We start from the raw sequence: 23922 nt of genomic DNA on the forward strand, positions 1-23922 counted from the left end.
AATGCAGATTTTACTAATAAGGGAGCATTGTAAGAAAAGCGATTATTTCATTTTTCTGTGGGTTCTACTGGATTTATAAAATGCAGAGATGAGAAAGACCAATTATTTTATCAGGCCTTCTCTGCTTAAGTTCCAAATAATTTTCTACATTGTGATTTTTGACATTTTTCCTGGCCCAATTTGAAGTAAATTCTCCAAGTTAATTACTTATGTCCAAGTAACTTCCAAACTCCTTCTCCTAGAGGGAGCTTTGTAAATAATCTTGGTGCTTGAGCTTCTTTATTTTTAAAGCCTGAACACAAAGAATAAAATCTAAAAAAGGCTGGGCTTGCCCTTGTTGAAACTGGTGACCAAACATTTGCTATAAACAAATGTTTATAGATGTACAAGGCTCCATCAAATATTAATATATCCAATACCACCCAACACAAGGCTCAGTGAGTCCAGTTCCTGCCTCTCCCTGCAGCTGTGGGGATGGGGATGTTCTGTGACCCTGAACATGGACATGGCCACAGATGTTCCACACCTGCACTTCCCATAAACTGGGGGAAGCTGGGGAGCTCCTACAGAGGTTATCCCAGGTATATTTCCTATTGCCATTTGCAAACATCTCTCCTGCTTTTGGCTCAACTAAAATAATCCTAAAGAGCTGTGGTGGTGCTGGAATTGGAGCTGCAGGAATGCTGAAGTGTCCTGTGCTGCCCAGCATCAGGTCTATGGGTCTGCCTTTGGTTGAATTATGCTCACGCTGAACCTGAGGGTAGAAAGTTGAGCACCTGGAAGGCTTCAGGTCAAGAATGGAGTTCAGGGGCAAACAGGGCTCTCAGGAATCAGAACCAAGGTCTGATGGTCACAAACCTGGGGTTCTGTGTTAGAAGAGGGGGAGTGGCTGTTGACATTTGCAAATGAAGGTAGTCAGCTGTTCTGTTCCTTTGTGCTGAAAACAAATACACAGAATTGCCTTCAAGGCTGCAAGTTCTGAGTCTTGGGGAGGAAAAGATGAATTTCAACTGAAATAAATTTGAGCTGAAGAAACTTGAGAGCTCTGAAAAATCAGGTGGTTGTTGTTGTTACCACATCAGGCATTCAGAATCAGGCCCCTGACATTCGACCTGTGTTGATAATCTTCCTTTTCTTCCTCCTCCTCCCTTTGAGCAGTGGGAAAGGGCTGTGAAGGACCTTAAGCTATGAGGAGACAATTCTGCCAGCAGATGTGGATAAACCTTCATGCTTGGGGTGTTCTGAGATCAGTGGTCTACACTCCCATAAAACATGGAATCGGTCCATTGACTCCTTTGGGTTATTTTGCAGGGGTATAACTTTTGCCCTGTGTTCAATCCAAGTCATTACACTTCTGCTCCTTACCCAGCAGTAACATTCCATTGCAGAAATAGCTTCACTTTTATTGATTCCTCCTAATGGCAGAGAATCAACAAAGCACCACATTATTTATTAGACTGAAAGACACCAAATGATAATGTGTTGTTTTATATTAGATGATCAAGTGGAAGAGCCCTCAGTACCTTGGTTAGTGGGTCTGGTTGTAATGTTCAGCTGGAACACAATAACTGGCTGTCCAGAGAGCTGCTTTGTCCTTAAGATGCCAAATATATATTTTTTCCTGTTTAATCCTTTTTCCTTCTTTCTCTTCTTGCTATATTCCAGTTCTTGCATGCACAAAATGCATTTTTCCTTAATACCATTCAAGAGCATCTCTGGAAGGACAGATTATTTCTGGAGGGTTTGTGCGGATTTCATATTAGCAAACCTGCTCTGCTGAGCTCTGTTGTGTAAAGGAAGATTCAGTCCTGATAGTAAATTCTGCATTTCCAGAACTTAGGCATGAGGGATAGAGCTGTGGGATGAAACTGGAGGTTCCCCCCATGATCAGCCAGGCCTCACCCACAGATCAGACTGTTAGTAAAGATGCTCATTGTTTTTCTGATGCAAATTTATGTGTTCTGGGATTGGGGTTAGGCTTCCCCAGCTCACCTGGCCACAGGTGCACTGTGAGATTTTGGCAGGAGGGAGCCCTGGCCTCTGTCTGCAGCGGTTTGGGCAGAACCAGAACTGTTCATTCAGTGCAGGGGCGTCTCTGCCCTAGAGACCTCTGCTCCTGCAGTGCCTGGGCACCTTCCCAGCTCCTGGGCACAGGAACCCTGTCTGGAGCAGCATGTGGAGCTTGGAGATCTCCTTCCGCTGTCCTTCTGCCATGGCACCGAGCTGTCCCACCAGCCTCAGCCTCTGGAATCTGCACCAGGATGCTGCTGCTCCTGAAGTGTTTGAGGGAGATGAACTGAATGGAGTCCTGCAGGAAGCTGAGTCCACTCAGAATTGTCATTTCTTCAGAATGGGACATTTGTCTTTGTGTTGAAATGGAATCATGCTCTGTCTTCTTGGGGCTGCAGAGAAGGATGTGAGCCTTTCAGAAGCAAGTCCAGCATCTTTGAAGCTTTAAAAAATACAGGCTTTAAATAAAGAGAGGGAGGAACATTTGGGATGAAGCTTTGATAGGGTGCTGGAGGCAGGATCCTGAGGCCTGGAAGCATATAGAAGACAGAGGGGGCTTCTCCACTCAGCAAAGGAGCCCTGTTTCAGAGCGAAGCAAATGCTTTCAGGCTGAAGTTTCAGTGAAGTGCAGATGGCTGAGAAAAGATCTCAGACTAATGAAGTGCTTGGAATAAAAGCTTTGGAGCAGAGCTTGCAAATGCAACCACCTTTGACTTGCCTCTTTTATTTTGGAGTTCAGTAGCTCCATAATGCACACAGTACAGAAGATCAAGGAGTGGGTAATCTTTGCAGCTTTTTGCTCATCAAAAAGGTGTTTTTTAGTTTAATTTTTTTAATATTTGGTTGCATTTGCAGGTCAGGAGTAATAAAAGATGCATAGCGACACTATTTAACACACTTTAATAATTTTATCTGGACCAGTAAAGTGTTCCTGCATGGCCTGTGTTTTAAGCTCCAAGGATGAGTCTCTGAAGCCTGCCATGTATCATGCTTTTTCCAAAGCTACCCGGTGTGTGTCTGGATGGGTTTTCTAGTTCTGCATCTGGATTTGCTGTGATGTCCTCAGCAGGACAAGCTGAGTGTGTGTGAGGCTGTAGTGGAGCAGGGATGGGTGTCAAACCCTCCTCCTTCCCAGCTCTCCCTCCTGCCCTGAGTGGCACAGGGAGATGGGAATGGGGGTTGTGGTCAGTTCATCACAAGGTTGTTTCTGTTGCTGCTCAGGGAGAGGATTCAGAGTCCTTCCCTGCAGGGAATCCTCTCGTGGGCGAGAGCTTTTCATGAACTTCTCAAAGTGAGTCCATCCCATGGGCACCAGTTCTGCACACACTGCTGCAAGGTGGGGCAGCCCTTCAGCCTGGGGTCAGCCCTTCAGGCTGTTCAGCATCACTTACTTTGTAATCACCAGTTTCCTTTGATTAAATTATTCACTGTTTCAGCAGAGAGCTCCCTCACAGATGGTATCAAGGAGTCATTAACGTTTGAAAAGACCTTTAAGATCATCAAGTCAACCAAGATGTGCCTGAGAGTACTATTGGAGACCAGTGCTCCAAAATTAAAACATTACCAATAAAAGGGGGTTTTCTCTGCTGAGGTGGTGTGGCAGCACACAGGTGATGGTTGCTTCCCTCACTATGGGATACTGAGTGTCAGTTAATGAAAGTTTGTAAAGGACTTCGGCAGAAAGGTGTTTTAACATTTTAATTTAATAGTTGTCTTTTTCTTTACTTCTGCAGTGCCAAGACAAGCTGTGCCCTGCTCTGATTCCCAAACCTGTGAGCAAATGGATTGCTTTGAGAATGGAAAGATTTGTACTCAAACAGGCTCCCAGCAGCACAGGGAGAGGTACAGAAATCCCAGATTTTTCCCATTTTTTGTTTGAAAACATTTAAAGGGACCATGGTGTTGCTGTGAGTTGAATGAACCTGTCAGACAAAGTGTTACAGTTCTATATCCAGGAAATCCTGCAGACACCTTTCATTTCTTCAGGTCCTCAGCCCAGGCCTCCTCATTCCAAGAGGTTCAGAGACACTGGAAACAGTGCAGGAATAATATTTTAATTTTATATTGTTTTTAATTTTGGATGTTTAATGATATCAAAGACATTCCAGATGATTGCAGAAACAGGAAATAATGGAAATGTTACTACCAGCAGTGGCTGTCAGGTGGCTGAGGCTGGCAGACCTGTCAGACGTCTCCGGAGGAAGAGAAGATTGCCTTTGGATTCGGAGGATGAGGAGGAAAATGCATATGAGGATGAGGTAAATGAGGCTGCATGTACTTCCTTTAAGGAGAGCTGTGAAAAGCAGGGGCAGTTATCTCAGAGTTCCTTGTGCAGTGCCAACTGGGCTGAGGGAGCTTGTTCTGTACCTAGGGAATGGTCTGGGTCTGATCCTGACTTACATCAGTGATGGGAATGTCTGTTCTGAGGAGTCACAGGGGTGGATGAATAGCTCAGCTGAAGGGAAGGTCAGAAGTTCACAGTAATAACACCACGTCCCCAGAATTCAAATACTGTTGTGTGATATTGCAGATCAGTGTCAAACCACAGGGTTTGTTTGGGTTTTATTGCATACTCTCACTGCACTACCAGAAACCTGTATTAGTGGTGCATAACCAGCAGTACCTCAGTTCTGAACTGATCTTTCCTATAGCCCCTAACCCCCTCCTGGAGCCCTGTGCTCTACTTCTGCTCATCAGTGCCTCTCTGAGCCATTTTATGTTTATTCACATAATGCAGGGTTCTGTATGGCAGAACAGGGGCAATAAAGCTGCAGCCTCAGCTGTCATGAGCACTTTAATTCATGGTCTTGCTCAGCTTTTCTCTGGGATGTGGGTGAGATGTTTTAAGGGACAGATGTTTCCAGAAGTCCTTGCAGTCTTTCTCTTCCCCCTTCTCCTCGTTCTCATTAGAAACTGTCCCCCTGTCCCTTCTGGGGAGTGTTTGGCAGGCAGCTTTGTATGGCACGTTTTGCCTGGTTTTGGTTTGCTCTGAGAAATGATGGCCTGGGAGGAATCAAGCCCGAGTTTGCAAACACACAGAAGAGATGGGAATGAGGGTTGGGCGTGGAGTGTGACACAGAGAGACCACATTGTCTGGGGTGTTCATCTATGACAGGAGTTCCTTGAAGCTTCTGCTTCCTTCAGGGCTTCATAAATTCGTTTTTTACCCCCTGTATCCATTCCCTGGCATAGATGGATGTAAGAAAGGGAAAGGAAAAAGGACTGTTCCAGTAAGGCTGCTGATGTGAGCAGCAAATCCTGCATTGCAGAAAGCAAATCCTCTGTATTGTAATGGAGGTTTTGGTCCTGTGCTGCTCTTTAACATTTAAATGAACTTCAGTAGCATATATTTAATAACTTATAAAGCACTTTGGGATACCAAGATCAGTGTTATCTGTGTAACAGTCCCTCCTGGTGTTCTTTCAGGGTTGTTAAAGAGACAGCAATGCTGGCTAGCAGCCCTTTTAGTTACCTGTTACATCCCTATTGTACCTGCATTGTGAGATGATCGGAGGGAAGGAAAAACAATCTTGCTAAACTTCTTTTTAACATATCTGTGTCTAGGAGAAGAATAAATCAAATATTATGAAAAGCCGCAGAAACACTAAACCAATAAAACAAGGTGAGCTAAGCTCATAGTCTCTTTTCTTTAATGTTTATAGATTTTTTTTAGTAGCTATTATAAAGTGAATAATAATAAACAGAAGAATAAAGGACAGGAGAGCTCATTTCACATTCAGAACAGCTTATTGCGTCCATAACCCTCTTACCACTGTCGGCTTCAGAGATGTATTAGCAGGAATATCCTGGATTTGCCTGCATAATGGACACAGGGTAAGGATCTGGAAAGAGTCAGCTTCATCCAGAGCTCACTGAAGATAATAAGAATCTTTTTTTCATTGACTTTGGAGAGCTTCAGTCACAGCCTAGAGTGCTAAGTAAAAAATAAATTGTAAACAACGTGATTGATTGTAGACTATGAGTTAAATGTATTATATACCTTAAATCAGTCACTACGTAACTGGGGGGGAGAGTTTTAATGTACATTTAGAATGTAATTTTCTGTGTGTATGACTGTGGTTGTACCAGAATGAATCCAAGTTGTTTCCATCTGGGAGCTGCCTCTCTAGTAGATGCATTGTATTATGAGGAGGTTATAAATATATGTGTGTATATAAAAAAAATATTGTCAACTTAGCAAAAAATCACTTGGTTTTTAATTTATTTTATTTTAGGCTTATTTTAGCTGCAATTATGTGCCTCTCTGTGCTGCCTGTTAGTTTATATTTAACCCCTTATTCCTCTGTGAAATGTCAGGAGGAGGAATTAATTCCCACAATTTTAAGTTATTCTGTCTTGTCCAGACTCTTCCTTGGCACCTTTCCATGGGCAGCTTGCCAGCGGTCCAGGTGCCACAGTTCATTTGACCTGTGCTACAATAAATTTTCATTTCCTGAGGAATGAGCACAGTTTTCCTATTGCTGGAGTTTCCAAAAGCAAGCAAAAGCAGAGAAGGAAAGCAAAATCTTTCCTCAGAAGTTGAGTAACGCTCTCTCTTTTGGGGTGCCACAGCAAACATGGGAGGAGGAGGAGAAGAGAGGAGAAGCAGAGCAGGAGGCATCAGAGAGAAGCGTTCATTTTCTTGTTGTTTTGATTAATTAGTGCTTCCTGGAAAGAAGAAGGTATGGAACTGGTCTTCCTACTTGGAAGAGGAACAGATGCCAGCTGCTTCCCTAAAGCTGTTCAGAGAGGTTGGCAGCTTTTTTCACTCTCTTGCTGTTTTTCTCAGGCAACATTTCAGGGTTACTGGCAGTCACGGGATGAGGTGGGACTGCAGACCACCCTTAAGCCTGCACTTGTATTTCTGAGTTGTTTTGGTACAAGTAGGCCAGGGAAACAGGCATTTGCCCTGGGCATCTCATCCCAAAGCAGGGTGTACAAAATGCTGGTTGAATCCCACAGATGAGCAGCAGCTGTTTGGATCTGCTCTCCTCTGGCCCAGTGGCTGTTAGGCTGGAGAGGGACAGCCTGCTGTCTGTCCCATGTCGTGTGGGGCTGAGCAGAGCCCTCCCAGCCTGTCCCGTGCTGCTCAGGCCATGGTGTGGGCACGCTGGGAGTGCCAGGAGGGAGGGTGGGCTTGTGTCAGCCACATGGCAGTGCCAGAGGCCGAGTCCAGCCTCGGTGAAGCTGCCTCTGCACCCAGTTAAATGTGCAGCTCCCAGTGAGCTCTGCAGAGCCCAGGGCTGTTGGTCCCCCCAGAGGGAGCTTAAAAGGAAGGTCCAGTCCTGCACTGGGTCATTTGCAGCCCCAGTTCAGGGTGCTTTTAAACTTTTGCTGTATTTCAACTGTCTCACTTGCATTAAGACTGCAGATAAATGAAAACCACAAAAGTTTTCTGGAATAACTGTAAAACTGGGCTGCAGATCAAGCCTGTCTTGTCCCTTTCGCCATTTGAAGTTGACAAGTTACCTTTTGGTGGGGGTCTGGACTGACACAAAGTGATTATGGCTTTCCCAGCTCTTTGATTCTGCACTGAGCTGGGAAGGGGATTCTTTTGTGTTTGAGAAGAGCTCATTTCTGCATCTGCTCAAAGATGCGTTCGTAACTAATTGCAACAGTGCAGTGGTTTTGAGAGATTAATTAGAATAATGAGTAAATGTGAAATAAGGTGATGGTGCCATTACTGATCCCTGAGCCTGCACCTGTTTGTTGGAGCCACAGTCACTTGGGGTGGGATTTTCTTCTCTGAGTTGAGCTTTTGAAACCTGAAATATAAAAATTGAAGCCTTAAGTATGTTATGATTGCTCTGCAATAGATTTTGTCTTTAGGAATTAAAAACAAATGTTTCTTCCCCCCTCACAGTATCAGTCATTCCCACAAGGCCGAAATGGATTTAAAGTCGGAATGAAATTGGAAGGGGTGGATCCTGAACACCCCTCTCGATTCTGTGTTCTCACAGTTGCTGAGGTAGTTGCTTTTCTTGTCTTTGATTCCAAAAGTCCCATGTACATCTGGAATTATTTATTTTTTCAATAAAAAGTAGAAACATAAGAGTGATAGTACTTTAGTTAGTTAATTAATGGTGACACTGAAGGAAAGGTGTTATGTAATTAAGGATCTTTGCCTGAAATCCTACTGGCAGATTTTTGCACTTGTAACTAAGAATAGCAAACCTATTAATTGCCTGTAGTGAACGAGTATGAAAAAGAACAATGCCATAAGGCCCCAAGATTTAGTAAATATAAACAAGTCAGAATGCTTTTATGCAGCTTCAGTTACGTGAAATCTGGGTTGATCTGGTGTAGACATTTAAGTTCTGGGGCTGCTTTTGTACCCCAGGAATGTGTTCATGGCATGGAGCAGGGGCTCAGGGAGGTTCCACTGACCAGTTCTGTTTCCAGCTGTTTGAAGTGGGGAAAGAGGAAGCTGGAAACTGGGAGAGCAAATAAGTACAACTAGAGTTTCTGAGAAAGAAATGAGATCCTAAGTTACTTTCTCTGTAAGTGCAAACATGAGGGAGTGTTTTATAAGTGATTCTTTTTCTCCTTTGTGACCCTTGGTGATAATCAGAGCTTCTCTCCCTGTAGGTCCAGGGGTACAGGATGCGACTGCACTTCGATGGTTACCCAGAGTGCTACGACTTCTGGGCTAATGCTGATTCCTCAGACATCCACCCTGTGGGCTGGTGTGAAAAAACAAGCCATAAGCTGCTCCCTCCTAAAGGTATGACAGAAAATAGAGCGGTGTACGAGAAACTATAAATTCTACGACGATGTCCTGGCTCTGCATATTTCATTTTTAGTGTGATTTCATCGTGGAACTTGATCTGAGGGGCTAAAGGGAAGAGGTTTAACTAACACAGTGACTCACAAAAGAGCAAAATATCTTCTCTGTGATATTCCTAAAGACTGACAGTCTTAGTTACAGCAGAAACTCTGGATTGAATGTCTCTCTGTGCTTCAGAACATACTTATTTTCTGCATTCAGTTCTTTCCTGCATTCAATTTCTAGAAACATTTGAAGGTTGAGATTAATGATTGGACATTATGGTGAATAAGAGAGAGCTGGTTTAGCTGAAATGCACAGCCCTTGGAGATCATAGCAGGGTAGTTTTCATGCAAAGTTCATATTCTTTCCAGGTAATTTCCATTTCTGAAAAACCCACCAGAATGTACCAGGGCCATGTAAAACAATCTTTTTTTCTCTCTTCCTAGGTTTCAAGGAGGGAGAATTTAATTGGACTTCCTATCTGAAGAACTGCAAAGCTCAAGCAGCTCCAAAAAGCCTTTTTAAGACCCTCAGCAGTGTAAGTGGTGATATGGAATAGAAGGGGTTTCAATAAGTCTGGTGCTATGTGAGTTTTGACCAGAATATTTATGTGGTTTTAATATGCTTATGTCAGAGGTACAGCCATGGTACAATCAGATGCAAACTACTTCATGCTGTGTTTTATTTTTTAGAAGGAAAATTAGTACAATTTTTCTTCCTTTCCCCAGTCACTGACATTCCAGAGAAAGAATTTGTATTTTCCTTCCTCCTTAATGCTGGAGGAAAAGATTTACTGAACCTTTTATTAAATATATTACAACCGTCTGTTTTACTGTGCCCCTACAGTCAAGATATTTGTGTCACTTTCATGGAATTTAATAATTTCCAAAATAATTTCTGGATTCAAGCAGCATGCTCATGTGTGCCGTGCGATTCGTTATGGGGCTATGGATCTTGAGCTTTTGTCATCCTTCCCCAGTGGTGCTCTCTCAGTTCCTGTGATATCTCCATCCCATTCCGTGTTACTGGGATCCACCCACAGGCCGGTGGATTGGAGGCTGCACGTGGACAGTCACTGACTCCAGCAGGGTCAGGGCCCAGCTCTGCCCTACTTCCCACTCAGGCACTTTGTCTCCTTGAAGACTCCGCCAACTTTTCCACCAATAAAACAGGATGTGCAATGCCCATTATCCTCAGCAAATCACTGCAGGGTGTCTCAGCCTGGGAGGCTGCAGTGGTCAATGTACCTGGAAATTCTGTTTTTTGAGCCACATTAGCTCTTTTTTAGTAATAGTCATTGCCAGAACTCATGGAAAATCCTGTCTGCAAACATCTTGATAGTCACTGTAGCGTGTTTTGTTTTGTGGGTTTTGGGATCAAAGGAGTTTATAATGGGGATTTCAATGGCTTGATCAAGAATGTGGCTGATTTCTCTTTCCTGGTGTCCTGTTCCTTAGCCTGTCACACCTTCTGGGTTTCGTCTGGGAATGAAACTGGAGGCAGTGGACAAGAAGAACCCATCCATGGTTTGTGTTGCCACCATCACAGACATGGTGGAAAACCGGCTGCTGATACATTTCGATAACTGGGATGAGAGCTATGACTACTGGTAAAAGACTCTATTTCTGATACATGGCTGAAGGTAGACTGGCTTTGTTTTACATGCAGGCCCTAAAGCTGGGATCTTATATCAGTTTTCAGGCATCTGAATAATTCCTTGGGGTTTTCACAAAGAGCCAGTTGCCAGGTAATTCCCTTCCCATTTGTGTGCTGGGCAGCTCAGTGCAGAGCCAGTGGGGGTTGCCTGAGCTGGCTGGGAAGCACTGGAGGTAAGAAAACTTGTGGTGCCTGAAGGGGCTCCAGGAGAGCTGGAGATGGTCTTTGGACAATGGATGGAGGGACAGGACACACAGAGTGGCTTCCCAGTGCCAGAGGGCAGGGATGGATGGGATATTGGCAATTAGGAATTGTTCCTTGGCAGGGTGGGCAGGCCCTGGCACAGGGTGCCCAGAGCAGCTGTGGCTGCCCCTGGATCCCTGGCAGTGCCCAAGGCCAGGCTGGACAGGGCTTGGAGCAGCCTGGGACAGTGGAAGGTGTCCCTGCCATGGCAGGGGTAGAACAGGATGGACTTCAAGGTCCCTTCCAACCAAACCCTTTCAAGATTTACTTTGTATTTCCCTTTCTTTTGGGACAGCTTGAATGCCTTGAAAACCCAGTGTTACACATTCTAACGAGGCAGTGCTTGTCTTCTACACCGTGATCACACCCACTGAAAGCATCTGCTCCCCCAGCAAAGGCCTATCAGACAGCATTTGAAATCCTGCCTTTCTTTTTGCTTTCCATCTGACTGGTGCCAACTTTCCTTCTTTGGTACAGGTGTGAAACGAGCAGCCCATATATCCGTCCTGTTGGCTACTGCCAAGAAACTGGAACCCCACTGACAACACCACCTGGTAGGTTGCAAGTGAGACTTACTTTCTGCCTCAGCCAAAAAACCTGCAAACTATATCTTCCACATAATTACATATTTGCAAGTTCCAGGTTCGCTTCAGAGCTCTTTATTCTCTGAACAATATTGTTGTTCCTACTCTTTGCCATTGCAATTTATGTTGTTTCATAGTTCATTGAAGAAATCTGCCTCAGTTTGAAAAGACAGATGTCTGCTAAGGAAGGCAGGAGTATCCCTTGAAATGAAAAATGTAAACCACCCATCTCCTATTGTAATTTTGAAGTTAAAGGACTCTCAGGCAAAGATATGGGAATAGGAGTAACAGTTCTTTATTAGGAAAAAATAAAAATTAAAAGAAAATATAAAAATAAAAATGCAGTAATACAAAATAATGCTGCCAGAGTGAGAGCAGGCCCTGGCACGCTGTGGCTCAGGCTGGTGGCACAGCCCCATGCCATGGGGGCTCAGCCCTCCTGCAGTGCCAGCTGTGGCTCTGCTGCAGCAGGGATCCTGCACAAGGGGGGAGTTTTCCTCTGCAGCTCCAGGGCTGCTGCAGATGGGCCTGGGCTCCCTCTGGCCATGCAGGGCAGCAGAAAGCTGCTCCTCTGGCAGTGCAGGGGGCAAAGGCTGCTGTGCTGTGCCAGGCTCAGATTGCATCCAGGCAGGAATGCTTGGCTCCTGCCCTGGGCGCAGCATCTGCCCATGGGATGCTGGAATTGGATCAGCCCTGCAGGGACACTCAGTGGCCATGGAGAGCAGAGATCTCCTGGAGGGAGGATTGGCTGTGGGAGAGATGAAGAAAACTGCCCCAAGCACAGCAGAGAACTGCCCCAGCTCTGACAGGTGGGCACAGAACACACAGCCCCAGACACGTCTTGCAAGCTAGGACAAAATGGAACAGAGTTTGGTAATTTATAATTGAATTTGATTTTAGAAGCGAGAAAGTGAGAAGGATTTCCTGCATTTCCTTCAGGGTGAGCTGGGAGAAAAAGGGATTTGTACCATGAATTCCTAAATGGAATTTCTGGAAATCACAGAATATTCTGGGTTGGGAGAACCCACAAGAATCATTGAGTCTACTCCTTAATTTAATGGCCTATACAGGGATTGAACTATGGCCTTGGCATTGTTAGCACCATGCTCTAATGATTTCCTAGATGGATTTTTTGGAAATGAAGGAGTAACTTAATCCACATCTTTTTCTGCCGTACTGGAATTTGGTAAATGAAGAGAATGTTGGCAAATAAGAGAGGACAGAACGTACAGGGAAACCAGTGTTGTTTTCAGGCCTTGGAAGTGCTCATTCAGCTCAAGAATAGCAAACATAAAAAAATTAAGCCTGACATTTGTCAGACTGACAGCCCTGGAGCAAGAATTCCTGTAGTTGTTGTGTTCCAGGTTCAGTGGAGCAGGAAGCACTGCCCGATCCCTCTGCATGGAGGGAATTGGCCTCAGTGTCTTCAGTGTTGATGTAGAAGGGTTTGTGAACATTCCCTCATCTGTCCCTGCTCCTGGAAGGTTCAGCAGGGCTGGGCTCTGCAGTTCTCTGCTCATATCAGGATTTCCTGTGCCCCCACAAAACCTGCAGCCAGTTCTGCTCTCTCTGCTGAAGGACTTAGTGCAGCAGTTTGCAGACTGTGCTCTGCATTTAGTCACTGCACCCTCCTGCCAAAAAGAGCCTGTCCTGGGGGTAAACATTACTGAAATAGGAAAAACGTGGAGCAGTTTCTTAAATGTAATTGCCAGGGAGAGACATGGCACTGTTGTTGGAGCAGCACACCTGTGGAGCCTTTTCTCTCCAGGCTGCTGGGTTCACTGAGCCTGGGTGAGCAGGCAGCAGGAGAGGAGAAGGTTCTGCAGTCTTACAGGTGCTCACACATGGAGTAGTTCATAAAACAGGAAATTAACTTGGTAATGCCATTGCACGTCACAGAATCATTTGACTAGCTCACAATTGGAGTTTTCTTTAGAGGGTAAGAATTGATTAAGCTGTGCAGAAGTGAACTTGCCAGGGTTCAAGCTCCCAGTTTTACACTGGGGAACTGCAGAGCTGCTCTGGGTGCTGAAGGTGGCACCATCCATTGTAAGTGATCATTACACTGTCACAGAGCTGCCTTTTTGCTGTTTGTAACAGTAAATATGGGGGTTTTCTTACAGAAATGTTTATTCTCTGTTTTTTCAGGACACAGGGATTCCAAAGCCTTCTCATGGGAGAAGTACTTGGAAGAAACTAATTCCCAAGCAGCTCCTGCAAGAGCCTTTAAACTGGTGGGTGAAGGTCTTTCATTGCTCTTACTCAGGTGCTGTTATCCACCCTTTTTTGTTAGAGGCTTTATTTGAGCATAGTTCACCTTATCTGTGCGAGGAAGGTGAAACTGTGGTTAACTTTGAGTTTAAGATCATCTCAATGCTGCTAAAACAAAAACACAGACCAAAATACAAGATTTTTTTTGTTTTTTAATACTATGGAAGGCTGACTTCGAAAGGATTTTTGACTAAGTATCTTCAGTGGCTTCATTAGCAGATTTAAGGGCAGAGCCTTCAGTCCACAGTGGCTTCCAGAGGTATGTGGGAAGTGCCTGATAGAGGGCACAGAGATGAGAAAGAATGCAGTTATCTGGTGTCCCCTCTACATGAAGTTTTAAAAACCTTTCTAAAATTGACCTTGCAGTTGTGGAAATCTGTACTTCCCTGGCTAGTGAGGCTGGAATTAAGGTAGAGAAGTTCATATCAAGGATTTACGTGTGCTGATACAGATCATGGTCCTTCTGGGGAGGAGCCAGCTGTGCCCTCCACAGAAATAAATGTATTAACAGATGAAAGAGCATCTCTGCCAAACCCCTAAGACCATCTTACAGACTCAGTGTGAAGGTGCTTCTCTCAACCTTGAGACAGTGAGTTTTGTTTCTTTCATTGCAGTTCAGTGTGTTTATCTGGAGTCTCACTGTGAGCAGAAACAAACCAAAAGCCTCTAAAATGAGTGCACTTTTAATTTGATTTTCCCCCTTCCACGCTGCTGGCTCACCTTGCTAAACTTTGCAATATGTTTAAAAACTCTTCTTTGCCATCGTGACACTTGTCTTGGTTCCTTTTTCTGAAGTGGGAGTTGCAGGTTAATACTTGCTGCCCTCCTGTGTATTTTTGTGGAAAGGTCTTTGGGACTGAGAACGAAAAATCAATCAGGGAGGCCTCAGATAAGAGAGGCAAAAATTCAGCGAGACAGGTTTGATAATTGCCAGATTTCAGCAGGTGTCCACATGAGGTTGGTGCAGGCTGCAGAGTGGTGTCAGGGAGGTGAAAGAAGTTTTTGCCTCTTCAGAGAACAGTAGGGCTTTAACTGGAGTTATCTGCAGCACATCCAAAACATCCCTGGGATTGAGGTTTCCCATGGCTGGGAAGCACCTTGGAGCCAGGGGCAGGATGAGGAGTGGAGCTGTCAGTGGGACACAGTTGTTGCCCCCAAGGATGGACTGAGCTTTTTTGAAATCCCAATAGAACTGGGAAATGTGAACTTAAAACTCCCAGCCCAAGTCCTCTGTAAGATCTGCCATTGTGGCTTCTTCCCTCAGATTTTCAGGGTCTGAAGCGTGGTGAGAGATACCTGAACATAAGAGGCTTTGCTCAGGACAGGGAGCCTGTTCAGTACCCAGAACTCCCTTCTTTGGATTCTTCCAAAGTGAAGTGTCTTCCCAAGTGGGATGCAGCTGCCTTGTCTGCCTTCTTTTCTGTTTTCCAGACATTCTTGCAGCCACTCTTCTGCTCTGTCAGGAATCAGGCTTTGGGAGAAGAGTAGAAAGACCAGTTCTGGCCCTCATGAAATTCCAGAGTGCAAATTAGCATCTAAAACTGTGTTTCAAAAATGAGACAAGAAAAGGTATTTGATATATCAGCAGTTAGTAGGACTCTTTCAAGATCAAACCTTGTTATTTTTTTCTGGCTTGGTTGGACTGAAGTGCAAATAAATGGCAAAGCTATTGATTTTTTAAAAATAATTATTATTATTCCAGCTAGCAATTACAGGAAATCAGTACATAAAAATGCGGGTTGAGAGCCAGAACAGGCATTTCTCACTGAATTAGCTTTTAACAATTTTAAAGAGCTGTCTTATGTAGTCTGGAGACGCAAGTCGTCAGCACAAATAGCAGGTCTTGGGTCTGGATTTCTGCCCTCTCCACCCAAAAACTCAGGAGACAGCTCCAATGTAAGCATTGTTATTTCAGCCCATCCTCTTGGGCTGGCAATTTCAGAACATTCATAAGCTATTGCCTAAAGGGCAGCAACCCTTCAGCAAGGCTTAAGCAAAGAGCCTGGCTCCTCTTCGGGCAGGATTTGGACCTTGAGCACTCAGCCTCTTCTTCAGGGAGGACACACAAGGTTGGCTGGTTCAATACGATGCTCTTGAAAATAAAAGCAGTTTAGATTGTCTGTTTTGTGGTGTGTCCAGTGTCTGATAGATGTCTGTGTCCAGGTGAAATGGCCAAAGAGGAGCTTCAGGTGTGGAGTTAAACCCCTTAGCTCAGGAGTGCATCTCCTTCCTGCCCCCAGCCACTGGTAATACCAAGGGTAAGGAAGACTGGGAGGGAAGAGTGATTTTAATCATTTCATTAACTTGGTCATGTTCAAATAGACAATTTATCATTTCTTGCTAAAACCCTCACCTCTGTGTGCAGAAGCGAAGAGAGACATGTTTTGAATGAGCATCCATAACCTTCTGCTGAGGAGGTCAGAGGAGGAATTTGTAGTCAGATAAATGGAAAAATTTGTAAAAGCTGTCTATTGCTTAGGGGTTACATAGGGTGCACACATCAGGTCAAAGAACATTCTGGAGTTTTCCCAAAGTCTTCAGGGTTTGAGGAAAAGGGTGAGTGAACATTTGCAGAGGAGGCTCCAGGGCCAGAGGTGCTGTGGGCCCCAGCACAGCAGCTCCCAGCAGTTGTTCATGAGCAGCACAGGTGTTGTCATAAGGAGCAATCTGTGTAGTGAGGAAAACTGATAGCCTGGAGCTGTAGCTGTTGCCAGGGAGGATGTAGGGTAGTGAAGAGAGGCTTCAGCCAATGGTGTGTTCAGATGTGAAAAGTGGAGAACTGGCCACTGTCCTGACTGGTGTGACATCTCAGAATAGTCAGAGTGGAAGAGAGGCTGGAGATCATCCATTCCAACCCCCTGCCATGGCAGAGTCACCTGGAGCAGGTGACACAGGTGGCTTTGGAATTTTGCGTCCAGGTGGGTTTGGAATGTCACCAGAGAGGGAGACTCCACACCCTCCCTGTTCCAGTGCTCTGCTAGCCTCCACAAAAAGTTCTTCCTCATGTTGAGGTTTTAGTGTTTTATTTCAGGACCATTGCTACTTTTCCTGTCACTGGGCCCTGCTGGAGAGTTTGGCACCATCCTCTGACACTTGCCCTGGAGATATTCATATGGACTGCTGAGATCTCTCCCTTGTCAGTCTCCTCTTCTAGAGAAGACCATGTCCCTGCTGTGTGGGAGGTGTGCTGTCAGCCTGGGGAGGCTGTGTCAGTGGAGCCACTTGTGCTGGTTCCTGGCCTTTTGTCTGTGAGGGAAGGGTCTCTTGTTGTGGCTGGGACAGCTCCTCTGTGCTGAGCCACCTCAGGCTGCCTCTCCAGCAGTTTGGGGCTGCTGACAAACACTCAGATAAGTTCTCTTGGGAACTCTTGATTTTAACCTCTTGGGAACTCTGATTTTAGCCTCTGAACAGTCTGCCATGTGAGATAACCCAAAGCTCCAAAGGCAGCCAGGGGTGGATGGAAACTGAAGCACATTTCATTCAGAGCAGGTGCCAGCTCTGAACTCCAAGGCTTTTTAGCATTCTGCTTACAATCCTCTCTTGCAGCGTCCTCCTCACGGATTCCAGGTTAATACCAAGTTAGAGGCTGTGGACAGACGAAATCCCATCTTGATAAGAGTGGCAACAATCACTGACAGAGACAACCATCGTGTTAAGGTATGACCTTGCTCCCAAGTGCAGAGCCTGTGCTGAGAGCCCTGGGATGGGCAGTGCAGGGAAAACAACACCTGGGAACAAGGAGCAGCCAACAACAGCCTGGCAGCTGCTGTGGCCTCAGGGCCTGCCCAGCTGGAATTGGTTCCTGTTGCTTTGTTTTGCTGAAATCTGATGGAATTGGCCTGGTGTCAGTTACTGTTCTAACGTAACTGTTTTGAACTAACACTCGACAGTGTGATGTCCCATCTCTTGGCATATTCCCTGTGATCTCTGTGACTGATGGCAGCAGGAGTGTTCTGCTGGGGAAGCTGCCTAAGTGTGTTCTTTTCCTACCAGGAAAGGGAAACCCAAAGCAATTTAAATCCTGCTACACGTGGGAAGCAGCATCATTCTCCAGTACAAATTTGTCACATAAATGCATTTTAACCTAGTCTTTTCATGCAAATGTATTACCCAAATAATCTGTTGTGCTTTGGTTTCTGAGAAACTAAGTATGAGCCAGCTAAAGTGGAGGCTGCACTGATGGAGACTCCATGGCCACAGATCTCCTTCCTAAAGGATGATTACGCAGGCAGGAGTGGAGTTCACTCCCCATTATCTGGCTGGTTTTGAGTCTCATTGCTGTGAACAAAAGCCAAGCTTTGCCTGTCCATAGTGGCAAGATACTCAATTCATACATTGAAACCTTCCTGCATGAAAAACCCAGTAGCCTTTAAACTCCAGTGATCCTCAGTCTCTGTTAACCTGACCTGGATCTGAGCTACTGCAGTCTCTTCATCCAGCAGAAAATTGCAGCTTGTTCACTGCAGAACTCACCAAACTTGTTGGCTTTTATGGTATTTTGGGATCCACAGAAAACAAAATAAATAAGCATTTGTGTTTGCATAGCTTTGGACTTGGCGTGTTAGAGCATCCCACGGGCTGTGGGATGACAGACTGGAGACACAGGTCATCAGCACAAATAGCAGGTCTTGGGTCTGGATTTTGGATTCTGTCACCAGAACCTGGTTATTCTGTGAAACACAGATGCAGGAAAACAAAGAGTTAGACTGAGCACAGAGATGATTGCGCCTGACTGAAAAATTGATCTGAAATATTGAATGAATCAGCCCCAAGCTGAGCAAGGTGAAATAAAGGGGGAAGTTAACATAAGAGCTGAGTCATGCCCTGAACTGTGTCTTTCCCTGAGACTTCTGCTTCTTTCAGATACATTTTGATGGCTGGGACCATCACTACGATTTCTGGGTGGATGCAGACAGCCCTGACATCCATCCTGTGGGCTGGTGTGACAAAACTGGACACGCTCTGCAAGTTCCTCTAGGTAAATACAGCACACAGCTTTTGTTATGTTGGATAATTTCCTAAGTGCAGTCTGCTCCTCGTGTGCAAATCTGTTTATCTTCCCTTTTTTTGCTGCTCCCAGGTGCTGAAGATGCAGAGGGAGCAGTGGGACAGGCGTGTCCCACTCCAGGCTGCCAGGGCATCGGGCACGTGCGGGGCCCCCGCTACGGAACACATTACACGTATGTAATGACAATGATAGCAGCTACAACCACAGCAACAACAATAATAACTGTAATGATGCAGCACCAAGCAACTGCACTGCACTGAAATGATCTCAGGCTAGTTATTCTGGAGATAGCTATAACTGCAGTCGCAGCTCCCTCTTGTGTCTAAGCAGGCTGTTTGATCATAAATTTTGTTTATACCACTATAATCATGATAGCTGCAATGCAAACAGATTCATTAACTCCAGATTCTACATTCCAGCAGTACTGAAGGAGTTATATTTGTGAAATAATATACCCAAGAACAACATGCAACGAGACAGTTAAAGAAGAGAGGGCATGGGAAGGATGTTAAAGTATAAGTGAGGAGAGGTTGCTTATGTTTTGTGCTCTGCCTTTTGATTTCTTATCTGCTCTTAGAAGAGGTAAATTATTTTAGGAGCAAGAAAACAATCTCAAGTGGGAGGTCAGAAGACCTGGTAGTTTATAATACAGCAAAGGGCTTTGAATTTTTCAGACTAAAAGTTGCAGAACTCTGTTGATTCATGAAATGTTGTTCTGATAAGCAAGTTACAGAGGATGAATTCTTATCCTTTGTGGTGGCTCTTTAACAACATGACTTTGGGTTTTAATTCTGCCATATGGTCCCTGCTTTCTCACACCTAGAGCTGGATAACAGCATCTCCTGAGATGGCCTCCTTTTTTCTGGGTTTGTGATGGATTTCTCTTCCTTAGGTAGGGAAGACTGTATGACTGTAAAGCTTTCATTGTCCGCTCTCTTTTTTGTTTCTCCATCACAGCTTAGTTGGCTGCCCATACTCTGATGTGAACCTGAGCAGAGAAAACCTCTTACAGGACCGGCTGAGTGGGGAGAGACCTTCCCCTGGGAGCATCCTGCAGAAAGCCAGGAGGCTGGAGACCCCTGGCCCACTGCAGGGAGCAAGGGAGGCTTCTCAGGGCGACTCTTCACAATCCAGGTGAGCTGCGTTGTACTCTTGGCCAGGTACTGGGGAGCAAAACCATTTACAAGGATGAAAACCATTGGAATTGGCAGCAACACAGCGGAGCATTGAGTTTATCTGTCTGTAATATTGACGTGTGCCCCAGTAACTCCTAACACAGAGCAGTGCACTTCTATACCCTCATATGCCTTAATTAGTTTCTTGATTCTTTAATCCTGGTGCTCTGGTCACATTCCAACAGAGGAAATTGCATTCTGTCTCCATAACTTTTTCTTTGCTGTTTCAATTTAAAATATGTTCTTTTCCTTTGTTTCCTGTCCTAAAACTGTCAAGCCAAGATTATTTTGCACTATTAAACTGTAACTGTGATCCACTCTGGGTCGGCTGCGCACTCTGTGTGTATCACTTAGCAGCAGGCAAGCTGAGCACTCTCAGATACTTTGTTTTCTCACAAGAAAATCTTGCAACTGAGCAGCCTTGTGGAAAGGAAACTGTGCCTTGGTTCTTGGAGTGCAGGAGTCAGCTAAACCTGTCATGGGACAGACCAGAATATGAAGGATTTTTTAAGATCATTTTTAGTCTTCACAAATCCAGTCTCACTAGGGCAAACTCCAGCAATACTTTAATTTTTGTTGTATGTGAAGGCTTATCTATATTTTAAAGTTCATCTATTTGTTTAGATTTATAACATTTCCAAGATCTATTTGTCCAGAAAAAAGGAATGAATGCCTCTTTCTCCTCCCTAGCCTTCATGGCATCTTCATTCCCTAATTTCCACACCAAAATTAGGTGCATTTCAATAGCACTCTTACCATAAAGCTCTTGGGAGATTTTGAAGACTCACAGAATAAATGGCATTTTAGAATTGTAATATATTTCTTTTCTTCTAAGTATTTAATTTCCTCATAGTGGAGTGTCTGAATTCAGCCTGTAAGTCTGGTATTATCCTGCTGCTTGCCCTCCCTTGGCCAACTCTGCAGCTCAGTTTATGCATCAAACTTAGTAATGGAAACTCTTAAATGTTATCCAGAGGTATCAGGACTCAGAAATGCTAAATCTCTTGCTTTCACCATAACACAGTGGTTTCCTGTAGCTGCTGGGATCAGAGCCTGAGTCCACAGAGGCTGATTTATTTCCCTTAAACTCTCTCAATCCTTGCAGAAGAGGAATAAAACACTTTGTACTCATGGAGGGAAGAGGAAAGTTCTGCCACACGGTGGTGGTTGTTGCTCTCACTTGCTAGGAGCAGCCAGCTTTGCTCTCCTGTGGGAAAAGGGAACAGAGAATGTCAGCTCAGCTATTGTCATTTATCTGTCTTTGCAGAAAATCTGCACCAGACAGTGAGAAGTGGTGTCAGAGCAGCATCCACACTCCATCAGAGCAATCAGAAGACAGTCGGGAGCGAGGCTGGGGAGAGGAGGATTCCTCTGCAGCCATCAAAGCCACACCAAAAACGTAAACACGACTTTTGTGATGAATTTTCATGCATTAACTGTAGTGTTTCTTGATGCTGCTGCTGTATCTGAAATAAAGATGTAAATAGCAAACAGCCCAATTTGATTGAAGTTTTGCAGCAGAGTGTTTTAGAATGACATGGTAAGTCTCCTCCCTTCCTCCTGTTGTTTTGGGCCCTCTCTTTCCTGCAGTAAACTCAGATCTGAGTTCTGGCCCTGAATTTATTAGAACAGCCCTTAGCTCAGAGAGATGTCAGGGATGAAGCTATTGCTTATTTTAAGAGGAAAAAGTTTTTAGTTTCTATAAATCTCATTTATATGTGTATGGAGAAGACATTACATTCATTTCTGTATCTTCTGAAATGTTTTGTAATTGTTGCTTTCAGGCTCGGGTGCTCACATGCCTATATCAAGTTTCAGCTGGTGAAACAGGAAAGCAATGGGAAAGGTTGGTTAAGTTTTATTCCTTCTTTCTGTGTGTGTGCCTATCTCTGCAATATCCCCACAGTCACAAGGAGCATTCAGAATTCACAGATTTTTTTGTCTTTGATTCCACAGTCAAGAGAAAGCACATGCTGGAGATGATGGCAATTCCTTTAAAATGAGGAGAAAGGGTAAAATTACTTAGAAGTGAAAAATTCAATACTTTGTAGAGTGGAGCCTTGTATTTATTAACTGAGAAGACAAGTTTGCACTGGTCTTTGTGCCACTGCAAACTCCCCTGTAGTGACAAGGGGCTCCCAAACAGTCTGTGACCTTTGTCAGGCTGTGACAGAGACAGCACAGGGCTCAAGGGAGACTTGCTCAGAACTTAGCAGATAGTTTAAGTTCCATCAACCCCTTTTTTTAGACCCTCATGGGTATTCAGAAACATATTCTGAATCATTGGAGGACTTTTTAAAGGTTCTCTTAAGGATTAAAAAGAAAATGAAAAGCTAAATGGAAAAACAGTGCTGTTTTTTTCCTGGTATGTGACAGGTTAAGTTATCAGAGCAGCTTTCTGCTATCACTTTAGCAAACCATATGCTTAACTTTCAGATTTACTATAAAAAGCCATTTCAGAGAACAGAGCTGACCAGGCTTTTAGGAGGATTTAAGATGGTAATAAGTCTCCAATCAAAAATAGCTAAGCAGGCACAAACTGGGACAGGTGCCTGGATGTTGGTTTTTTGTTGTTTTTTTTTTTTTTTTTTAATACTCATTTTTACCTAGTGCTGAGTTCTGCAGACAGAGCTGAGGGATCTGCTAGCTCCAAGCTGCAGTTGCAGCTGGCAGGGAAAGCTGCCCACTCTTCCTTCACATTCACCTTCCATGGAGTGATGGAAATCAACGGAGGGAAATGCAATCATCCACTGACCTGCAATTTCACAATTACCCAGAGCTTTCCTCTCAGCTGTGTTTAAACTATGAGATCACTACTTCTTTGTCAGAGGGAAAGTCACTTGTCTAGGTCATGGTTTGGGTGCTTAGTCCAAGGATTTGTGCTTAGTGGAGAAAAGGAATCGGTTTGAGATGGAAGTAATGCCCACCCAGCAGGAATGTGGCAGTGGGGGAGACCTTGGCCACAAGTGGGACCTCCTGGAGCAGGAGGTGGAGACAAGGCCAGGTGCTGTCTGTCCCCACCTCTGCAGCAGTACAGCAGGGAAGGAAGAGCTAACAGCCCTCTCATGGAGCAGGTCCTGTGCCCTCTTTCCACCAGGAGCTCCTCAACTGAGCAGTTCTTACTCAGGCTTTATTTATCCTCCCTTGGTTTCATTATTAGAAATTTGATGCTGTACCATGACCAATAGGGATGTGGAGATGAGATGAGCTGAGTGGGCTCTCAGGCCAGGGCAGTGACTGTTCCCTAGGACAGGTTTTACCTCCAGAGCTGCTTCCCTTTCAGCTAGGGGGCAGCTGGCAAGCCCTGAGAATCTGCTTTTTCTTTGTATTTCTGCCATTTTCCTCTGTGCTTTCCATGTAGTGACTGCTTACCCCCCACATCCTACACCCCAGCCCACTGAGAGCTGCTGAGCAGGGGCAGCAGAGGTAGAGAAGCTGGGGCAGTAGGAGCATCAGAGGGGCAGCAGGAGCAGCAGAGAGGCAGAGGTAGCAGGAGCAGCAGAGAGGCAGCAGGGGCAGCAGGGGCAGCAGAGGTAGAGAAGCTGGGGCAGCAGGAGCAGCAGAGAGGCAGAGGCAGCAGGAGCAGCAGGGGCAGCAGAGGGGCAGAGGCAGCAGGAGCAGCAGAGGTAGAGAAGCTGGAGCAGCAGGAGCAGCAGAGAGGCAGAGGTAGCAGGGGCAGCAGGGGCAGCAGGGGCAGCAGGGGCAGCAGGAGCAGCAGAGGGGCAGAGGCAGCAGGGGCAGCAGGGGTAGCAGGAGCAGCAGGGGCAGGGGCAGCAGGAGCAGCAGAGGCAGCAGGAGCAGCAGAGGGGCAGAGGCAGCAGGAGCAGCAGAGGCAGCAGGAGCAGCAGAGGGGCAGCAGGAGCAGCAGAGGGGCAGCAGGAGCAGCAGAGGGGCAGCAGGAGCAGCAGAGGGGCAGAGGCAGCAGGGGCAGCAGAGGCAGCAGGAGCAGCAGGGGCAGCAGAGGCAGAGGCAGCAGGAGCAGCAGGGGCAGCAGAGGGGCAGAGGCAGCAGGAGCAGCACAGCAGCGGCTGCTCCAGGCACACGGAGCCTTCCCGAGGGCTGGGATGCAGTGGGAATGCTCGGGGATGCCACGGGATGGCGCTGGGCAGCCTGCAGGGGTGGAGGGGTGTGGGGGGGTCGGGGCTAGCCCCCCCCGTGCCACTGTAAACCAGAGGAGTACTTGCCAGCCTGCTCCCATCCCTGCCT

General features: G+C 45.5%; 1 protein-coding gene across 3 annotated transcripts in view; it reads left to right on the forward strand.

The window, feature by feature from the left end:
• The window catches only part of LOC132083748 (lethal(3)malignant brain tumor-like protein 3), a 40199-nt gene that overhangs the window by 6299 nt on the left and 9978 nt on the right, over nucleotides 1–23922 (forward strand). Inside the window, exons 2-17 of one of the 3 annotated variants that reach the window (XM_059488597.1) lie at nucleotides 3744–3852; nucleotides 4160–4268; nucleotides 5575–5632; nucleotides 6673–6761; nucleotides 7874–7978; nucleotides 8599–8734; nucleotides 9226–9317; nucleotides 10237–10388; nucleotides 11156–11232; nucleotides 13411–13496; nucleotides 17080–17190; nucleotides 18397–18511; nucleotides 18614–18713; nucleotides 19499–19675; nucleotides 20984–21115; nucleotides 21501–21562. In XM_059488597.1, the coding sequence (XP_059344580.1) occupies nucleotides 3791–3852; nucleotides 4160–4268; nucleotides 5575–5632; nucleotides 6673–6761; nucleotides 7874–7978; nucleotides 8599–8734; nucleotides 9226–9317; nucleotides 10237–10388; nucleotides 11156–11232; nucleotides 13411–13496; nucleotides 17080–17190; nucleotides 18397–18511; nucleotides 18614–18713; nucleotides 19499–19675; nucleotides 20984–21115; nucleotides 21501–21562 (1663 nt within the window). In that variant the 5' untranslated portion in view covers nucleotides 3744–3790. Of the gene's footprint in view, nucleotides 1–3743; nucleotides 3853–4159; nucleotides 4269–5574; nucleotides 5633–6582; nucleotides 6762–7873; nucleotides 7979–8598; nucleotides 8735–9225; nucleotides 9318–10236; nucleotides 10389–11155; nucleotides 11233–13410; nucleotides 13497–17079; nucleotides 17191–18396; nucleotides 18512–18613; nucleotides 18714–19498; nucleotides 19676–20983; nucleotides 21116–21500; nucleotides 21563–23922 lie in introns of those variants that run through there. The other 2 variants (XM_059488598.1, XM_059488599.1) reach the window with 2 other exon arrangements.

Source organism: Ammospiza nelsoni, chromosome 25 (assembly GCF_027579445.1).
Source record: "Ammospiza nelsoni isolate bAmmNel1 chromosome 25, bAmmNel1.pri, whole genome shotgun sequence".
NCBI lineage: Eukaryota > Metazoa > Chordata > Aves > Passeriformes > Passerellidae > Ammospiza > Ammospiza nelsoni.